At 34.9% G+C, this 9,424-nt stretch overlaps 2 protein-coding genes across 2 annotated transcripts in view; both read left to right on the plus strand.

The window, feature by feature from the left end:
* The window catches only part of Ggamma30A (guanine nucleotide-binding protein subunit gamma-e), an 8,537-nt gene extending 4,380 nt beyond the window's left edge, over window positions 1–4,157 (plus strand). Inside the window, exon 2 of the mRNA XM_018520154.1 lies at window positions 2,730–4,157. Within this exon, the coding sequence (XP_018375656.1) occupies window positions 2,730–2,835 (106 nt within the window). The 3' untranslated portion in view covers window positions 2,836–4,157. The remainder of the gene's footprint in view (window positions 1–2,729) is intronic.
* A 4,648-nt stretch (window positions 4,158–8,805) lies between these two features.
* Cht7 (chitinase 7) overlaps window positions 8,806–9,424 on the plus strand; it is a 32,215-nt gene continuing 31,596 nt past the window's right edge. The window contains exon 1 of the mRNA XM_018520146.1: window positions 8,806–9,077. Within this exon, the coding sequence (XP_018375648.1) occupies window positions 9,075–9,077 (3 nt within the window). The 5' untranslated portion in view covers window positions 8,806–9,074. The remainder of the gene's footprint in view (window positions 9,078–9,424) is intronic.

The raw sequence follows: 9,424 nt of genomic DNA on the forward strand, positions 1-9,424 counted from the left end.
CAAAGCTTTCATATCAAACAAATGTTGTCACGACTTGACAGCTGAGACGCCATGTTACACTAAGAAATGGTAAAAAATATATTGATTTCGAAATTTTTCATCATTCTCAGCGTAGACTCTACTTCACAAACACGTATTAATGCATATACTTTAATCCTGGAAAAGGATTTTCCAATCCGTGAAAGAGAAAAAGAGTATTCGTTATACAAAAATTATACGTGTTTAAGTCGGTAATACAGATCTTTAGGATCCCCTTAAGATTTAAACTTTCTTCTGTCCCTTTTTTCTAATTGATTTCGAGGGAATTAATCTTATTAACTGGCACGTGCTTCCTTTCAAATTTCGTGACATAAAACATATAATGTCAACAGCGCATGAAATACTTAGCTAAACTAGAAATACTAGAAAATCCCTGGTATTTTTGTCAACCGATAGTTTCACTCGATCTTCGTGCATTAAATTGCGACTTCCATCCGCCAGGCTATAAAGATAGACACGAAAGTGAGACAAACCGTGAATCCGAGCGTGAAGTGAACAGAATCGCATTCATTTCATTTCTGCAACTGATCCGCTCGACGACTCTCGTTTGACATCGCGACTCCGGGAATCGCTCTGATTTCTGATTGCCGCTCATTATATAAACGACGGTCGCTAAATAATAGACGTCGCAGAAACGTGAATCGATTTATTATTACATTACGACACGAGTGTCGGAGAAGGTCGTTCACCCTCACTTAAAAATTGCGCGACGGACTCTGATAAGTGAAAGTCCGCGATTCCCGCACGAACTGTGATAAATCAATGCCGATCAAGCACGAAATATGATTATTGTTAGCCAAATAAAATTTATGCGTAGTTATGATGATCAAGAATTCAGGAATATGATATGAAAAAAATATTCTTTTGTTTATTATACATATATCGTTTATACAATACTTTATAGATGTAGGAAAAAATAGCAAAAGGAATATATATACATTTTACTTTTTCATTTTATAATTCAAAATTTTAAGATTTAAACTTTCTTCTGTTCTGCCATATATTTTCTCATATTGTGAAAATTTAGAAGAATATAGATATTTTTCGTGCAACAATTAATGCAGTTTGATTCTGCAGTGCATTTCTTTACACAAAATATTTACTTATTTACAATTTTATTCGAATTAATACTATCAAGAGGATCTTTTCTACGCAAATATATTGAAAAATACACATAGCTATAAAGTGTGCGTTGACCTCGCTATTCGTGCGCGTAAGCACTGCAGCTGACACTCAAAACAAATGTCGCGTATTTGCTCATACATGCTCTGACGCTGAAGGCTTAAGCGACAATGTTAAACATGCTTTTCAGCCGTCATTTATATGCAATAAAACGCGGTGAAGGGTTAAATGCGCTCGTGTACGTGTATATGCGCCAACCAGCACTCTCGTATCCCGCAGGAAGGAATTCCACGGACATTTTGCGCTTGGCGAGCGTCTAGTAGCAACAAAGTTCGAAAGCTTCGTGCCGTTGTCGTTGCTGCTTTTGCGCGCGACTCTCCTTGAACGCAAAATCGGCCGTGCGAGCGAACCGAGAACTGAGTCCCTTTCACCGTCTTCCTCGCAAAATGAACGATTGGCCGGCTGGTCGACTCGCATCGGCCGCTCTACATGCGGAGGCGCGAACTTATCGGCGATCTACTAAATCGGACGTAATCGTATCGCGCATGCATGAACGTCTCGCGAGACATTCTCCAGGAGATCCTGAAAAACACCGGGTTCGAGCCTTCGGCAAGTTTCGAGCAATGCACCGACATTCACTATTAAACGCGATAATATCGAGAATGAAGTATTCATTATCGAGAGCGAAAGACATGTGTACGATATCGATAATTTGGTGTACATTAATTCCTGTCTCCAAATGAAAAATACTTTCATTAGAGAAGATACACGCAAAAATAATATATTATATATCCCTGGTAGAAATTTTATGCATTTTTTGAGCAAGTACTAAACAGTTGTACCAACTTCTGTCTAGTAACTGAGAAGGAAAACTACTTAGGATCCCAATTAGGATGTAACGCTTTGTTTGCAGTTATTGCATACAAAAGAGTTGCGTAAAATCTGAATCCATTTACTTAATAGAAACACAACAAATAATGGATATTAAATTGATTAATAAGCGAGCCAATCGCTCATGAAATAGACAAAATAAAACTCTATCAAGTTCTTGCCCATTTCCTACTCAGTATTGGCACAACTAATGAGAATACAGTAATATTAGACAGTAACTGGAAAGGGTTTAGGAAAACTGCATACATCTCTACCAGAGATAATTTGTCGATAAATGAAATAAAAAAATATTATTTTTAAATTTATGAGTATAATTTTAGAAATTTATAAGTATATTTTAAATATATTTGATATAGAAAGATGGAGTATATGTATTATATAATTTATATCATTTTTATGATAATATTCTAAAGTTTTGAAACTTATATTTTATATTTGAAAATGAATTTGTCTAATCGTCCTCTTGCCTATATGTATGTTATGAATAAATAAAAGATGCACCTACGAAGAGATAAAGGGTCGCGTAATGAAAAATCAATTCCACTAGAACGAATCACAATCGCATGTTTATTGCGCCATAGTCTTAGGTAAGCTACGCTGAAGTAGTAACGCATGTGTTGCTAGGTTGCAATTTCAGTATTACGCGAGACTGACCCTCTTATTCTTCTTCTTGGCAGGATGCGGGAGTATGTGGAAGAGAACGAGAGAAATGATCCACTGATACACGCGCCCGACAAGAAGAACAATCCCTGGGCCGAGAAAGGCAAGTGCATAATCATGTAATCGGGGCCAGAGCGGAGGAAGAGCAACAGAAGAAGAAGGAAGCGGGCGTACAAACCGAGGAGGAGAGGAGTCGGTCGTTCATCCGCGGCAAAAAGAATCTCAGGCAGAGATCATGAAGAGGGAAGAGAGGAGTGGAGGAGTAGGAAGAGAAGCACGCAAGAGGAAGAGGAAGAGATGCCGGTAGACGTCCGCTGCGATTCGATCGCGATTCGCAGATTTATTCGATCGTCGAAGCGATCGTCCACCGGCCTCGCCGAAATAAAGACGTCACTACGATCAATTCCGCAGTCAATCTGTCGATTGAAGATCGAACTGGTGCAAATTAGTTGCCGGACCGTTCCGTTCCTCCAGGATTGTTCTACGATCGCGCGACGTGCGGCTTCGCCGATTCCTGATCCGTGTCGTCCCATGAGATATCGTTATCCTTCGTTAATTGTGCCATTCGAGACATAATCGTTATTTGTAAAGATACTCCGAGGTAACTCGAAGCCTGTGCATCGATAAGCCATTTGATACAGACAAGAAAAGATATACAACAAAAGTAAAAGATAAAGAAAAGGAAAAACAACAAAACGATATCTCGTAATCGATATTATGAAGCAATCGCGCGCTGTTAAGAATTTGCGTCAAATTCAAACGGTTTGCACTCGCAAAAAGGAAGCAGAGATGAGAAGAAAGAGGAGGAAAATCGAAAAATTGGTCAGATCAACTACTTCCGCCTCGGATCGATCGACGTCGAATCAAGTGCCGCATGCCGCGCGACGTCGCCCTGCACATTTTCACTCGCCGATGCACTTGCAGTGTGAAACTTTACCCATTCACCGATCAATCAACATGAATGCAATTTATTCTTAATGTTACATGTATACATAAATATATATATTCGTATTGTACGAACATACAGTTATTATTATAATAATAATTATAATTACTCTTGTATGTAGTTCTGCGCAAATTTCTTACGAAAATATATAACATGACCAGCGATTGAAATCCAAATTCTGTTTTCTGCTTTCGTTACTCGTTTCAGGGAAATGCACGGTAAAACGTTACACAAATTCTCGACTGAATCTTCAATTTAATTGTCTGAAGCGCGACCAGAATCGCTACCGTGTTGCATTCGGTTCTCTTTTTCTTTTTCTCTTTTATCCTCGATCGTTGTCGTCTGACTAGTTGTTAGGCGTTTCTACTGACATTCATGATACGCTTGCGAAATTCCGGAAAATCGCTACGCTTTGTTTTCATTTCTAATTAATCTGCTTAAGATACAACAAAGTATTCTGCTACTAATACGGGATGCGTGCATGAGATTCCGCAATTGTTAAAAATTTTTCGCGTTTTAATTTCTTATTTAGGTATATATAAATAAAACAAAGTGTTTTATATCATATTGCTATTTTTATATTTGAATCAGTGAAATATAAACCATGTAACATTTTGATAATTATTACTGTTATACAAAATAATAACAATAATACTTCAATTTACAAAGATATTATTAACTTGTCAGATAATTTTGTACGGAGAACGCATTTTTATTATTTTTATAGAAATCGTAAATTTATTGAGATAATTTTTATGTATGTGAAAGATAAAATGTGATGACATAATATTGCAAAAATAAAGTTGGAACGAATAAATTAGTAAACGCATGGAGTTTGATTTGATAAATTCTATACGCTTTCTAAGAAAAGTTCATTTCGTTTCTTACTAGAATTATTTAAGTAAAATACATATAATTTTCATTTATAATAATAAACAACAGATATCTACATATGTATAAATGTTTGAAAAAAAACTTATTTTTAGATATTATTTTTAATCAAGTCTTAAGTGAGCTGTACGATTTGATTTTTTCAGGTTCACTGGTTCCAATTTCGTAACGCAATATCCAAAGTAATTTTAAACAAACAATATTATAACTACTCTTGTTTCATATAACACAAAACCTGCAACGTGAGTGAGAGCTACGTGAAACCACGAACAAAACCACGTTCCGAAAGTTATGGGCTTTAGAGACGGTACTTGATACGTTCGTGCACGATGTTTTGCCCGGTTGCGTTCGGCCGTCTCTTAAGAGCCTATCGAAATTACCTTATATAAAATCTCATTTAAACGATAGAAGAAGCTTCCAATTTGTTGCGCACCATAATCGCGTCAGGTACATGAAATCAGGGGTTTCCAGTCACCAGCGTATTGGGTAATCCGCATTGACATGCAGAAAGGAACATAGAAGAATATAACATATAACAAATAAACTCCCCTGCGGAGAAGTAATTTTCGAAACCCGATAGTAGCGCTTATTATAACCGCGAGCGCCGAGGTTTGAGGGAAAAGGGGTAACGACCATTTCGACAAATTGCAGCGCAAGCGAACGCTGTCCGAGCAATTTATATTTCTCTATAACGTTAATTATGCAGATACTTACGGATCGTTAGAATCGTCTGACGGCGGAGAGAAAGGAACAGCGAAGGTATTTTCATACGAACGAGGTATTAACATTCTTACACTGGCATAAACAGCGAAGATGGTCGGGAAAAAGGAGAAAAAAAGGTAATATGAAAAGCGGACATGACCCGCAGAGGAAGAATCGCAAGACTTACTTTCTCCTCTTAAACGAGCGAGATTTCAGAATCAACAGACGGCATGTGTCTCCACGACAGCGACATGAATTAGGATCCCTCTTCCTAAGAGTCGTTACGTGTGATTAATTTGCAAAATGATTTAACATAGGAAGACAGCATTTACAGTCACGAGAATTTTAGTGTATATATGTAGGGTAAATCCGGCAAATACCCCGCGCTGGGATTTACGCTGCAGAAGTCAGAAAAAATAGAAGGAGTGGGGGTAATTTACCCTCAACTACTCTGTTACATGCCTTTATGTTATATTAATATTGTGTTATGATTTCAGCTTCTTACTGTTAATATTAATGAAATTATTGTGAGTCGAATCGATTTGTCACTGTAATAAGTAACGCCATCATAAATTATAATCTGATTACTGTAGGACGTGTAAAAGACTTAGTAGTTATTTCGTGATACATACGTGTAGTGGAATAGCAAAGCATGTTGTGTAGCAAAATACAAGTGCTTTGCTTTCGTATTCTTTGTGTAGTTTGGTGTCTTGTATATCCCACCTATTTGGGATATACGGCATTTTTAGCAAGTGGGATTTATGCCCAAAGCATGCAAGATGCGTAGATTGAATTCAGTGCACTAAATGCAATAAACGCATTACATGAAATATGTACCTCACGTCATAACACTTGTAATATATAGGAAGATTGTAATTATTATTTATTACTTCATATACATATTTACCCTTCTTATTCCTTAATAAAACTTTATAAACACATTTTATAAGTTATTGTGTCATTTTACGTCTTATTTATATGCATTATTTGTAAATTTTTCATGAGCCGTACGTATCCCCCCTTCCTCTATAAATAGCTATATATCCCACCCTTATGGTGATATACGGCAAAAATGCAAGGGTTTCAAAAAGTTTATTTTTTAATATGAAAAATACAATATGGTATGTATGCAAGTACACATATAGTATATATTAGTAATTCAAGATTGAATTATTGCAATGAATATCCAGCTTCGACCGTAATAGGCATTTTTTAATTTCTAGTATTGATTGTGTTTCTCACACATATGGTCTAAAATAAGGATATTGTTGAAAAATAAGTATTTCGGATTTCTAATATTTTTTTCATAATAGTAGATAGTACAAAGTTTTTACTGATATAGTTCGTTAAACATAGTAAGTAATACTTAATAAATTAAGTTTTTGATGCGGCATATATACCGGAGTTACCCTATAGTAATTAAGGATGTCCGATGTATTATATACATCTTGTATACTTTAACACAAACTAAAAAAAATATGAAAAAAACATATATTTTTTTATACGAAAAGTATAAATTTCCAATTCCAGTAATTTTTTTGCAGAGACCATGTACCTAATACATTCTTATGTTTCATATTTGATTGAGATGTGTTTCGACATGAATGATTATAAGTGTTAAATCTTGAAAAAAGATTTGAAGCACGAGCATCACGTATGTTTTAAGGTTTTGAAATCTGTTATCAATTATTATGAATTATGTTGTACAGAATGACGAAAAAACATAAATACGGTATGAAAATGTTTAAAAAGAATCGTTCATTAGCAAAGCATATACGCAATTGTATAGCGTCTTCGAAATTGGCATTAGGAAGAAATATTCTTGTTTTGAAAGTGATTTACTGCTGGTTTCTTTTCTCAGTGGAAGTCTAAAAATTTCAGTCTTAATTAGACTGTATTTTTCGAATAGATAATTAGAACGATACGATCAAAGCAGATCAGTAATCAAGAACCTATACGGAAACTCATTAAGCATAGGTTTCTTCCTTATGTATTTGCTTATATATTGTAATTTAAAAGTCTTATTATACGTTACATTATGAACTACATAATTTATTAATAATAGATTTTTATTTTATTTTAAAAAACAATAAAACGCACAGAAAAGGATAAGGATAAGGTAAATAATCGGATAATTTATAAAACTGATTGAGATTTTATATGTTTGAAATAGTCCGATGTTTTGAATCCATCGCTAGAAATCTCCTTATCGCAGTAAGTCAATCTGAATCACTATTAGATTATTTATGCTGGTAAATGCTGCCCTATATGGATTACCTATCTATCGCATCATGCGCGACCGATATAGAATAATCACACGATCACCGTCGACAATTTACTGGAACATTTCCCCAATTATATTGCAAGTGTTGCAACATAAATAACCGATCGATTACGTCTATACCAGTCGTATTATGCAGTCGTTATGCTTTACATTAAAATGCATTCGTGTCATACAGTTACGAAGTTCATCGACTTTTTATCATATTATTTATAGTTTTTTATTCCGCTTTCTCACTGATTGATATCGCGTCTTAAATAATAGCGGAAATGTCGCATATTTCTCTATATATTTATTAGAATTTTACGATATAATTATGTTAATGTATATTTATGTAATATAAAAGAGAAATAGATTTAATTAATACTGATGTATAGTTATTATGTACTTGTCTTTCAACAATTACGCAATTACGTAAAAGTTTTATTTATACGATGCTATCTTTACGTTTTTTTTATGATGAGTATTTTATTATCCGAAGACAAGTGGTTTAAAAAATTGTGCCGATTATTATGATTGGCATTATACGAAACACATTCACACATAGTTAAAAAAATAGTCTTAAAATTTTTATAACATTAAAAATTACATATTATTTTAATTTTTGCCATCAAATAATCAAGTAAACATTTTTGAACAAATCTATAAATTATCTGGGAAAAATTTGTACAGTCTAGCTTCGATTGTATTGTAAATTAAAGTCGTAATAGCTCGAGTTTCTCGGTGTTTCTCGTTTGATTGCCAAAAAAGACAGCAATATAAATGAATAGCAAGAATGATTAGGACAGTAAACATGACCGATATACAGTTATCCCCCCGGCGAAATCGAATGCTTTTGCCAACGCCGATCTTTCACATTATTTCGCACGATCGATTTCAGTTATAGCGTGTACTAACATTTACTATTCGCAAAATGAAAGCATTTTGCGGTTTTAATTGCCATTGTTGTCACACCAAAAACGTTAATATGTGTCAACGGTTTTGTCGTAGACGTTATCATCGCTTTTGTCATAGCTGTGATATCTTTGTCGTCGTCGCTGCCGTCTAAAGGTGTACTGCGAAATTGTACAGAGAGTGCAAGGAAGAGAGAGTGTACTCTCCGTTCAAGAAGAGGGAGGTTGGCAAAAAGAGAGAAGGAGGAGGGAGAAAGAGAAAGAGAGACTAAGAGAGCAATATGTCTAGAGAGAGGGAAAATGAAAGAGAGTAAGTGATCGAGAGAGAGAGAGAGAGAGAGAGAGAGAGAGAGAGAGAGAGAATGACAGCAGGCTTGTTCGCTACACCAGTCAGTGTTTCCCGAACTACTGTCAGTGACAGTTCCCCGATCATGCGGCGGCGGATCCTCGATCATTGATCCGTATCAATAATCGAGATCCTTTTTTTCTCTTTTTCTGATCTGCCGGCAATTTTCGCGTTGTTGAGTTTTCTCTCCGTTTGTATTGTTCTTCCATTAATAAGACGTTGCCCGAAGGATCTTTTTTCGCACGGTGCTACGAGCCCCACGGACCAATATTGTTGTTGTTGTTTTGAATAATTGGAGCAATTATGGTGAGTTTAATTTTGTTACGTTGACTGTTATCAAGTGTTATATATAAATATATATTTCCATTATTATTATTATTTTATGGCATCTTTTATATAATATAACCCGGGTTAGGAAGCGTAAAATTATTATTGCTATGTTTCTTTTATGATCATTAAATTATGAACAGAAAGTTACTAACCGTGATCGACAAAAATCTATTAAATTTAACACAATTATTTACAAAATAATCATGTAATTAAATTGATTATATTAATTTTTGATAGATTTTTTGAACAAATCTATAAATTATCTGGGAAAAATTTGTACAGTCTAGCTTCGATTATATTGTAAATTAAAGTCGTAATAGCTC

The sequence above is a fragment of the Trachymyrmex cornetzi genome, unplaced genomic scaffold, assembly GCF_001594075.2.
Source record: "Trachymyrmex cornetzi isolate Tcor2-1 unplaced genomic scaffold, Tcor1.1 scaffold88, whole genome shotgun sequence".
In the NCBI taxonomy this organism is placed as follows: Eukaryota; Metazoa; Arthropoda; class Insecta; order Hymenoptera; family Formicidae; genus Trachymyrmex; species Trachymyrmex cornetzi.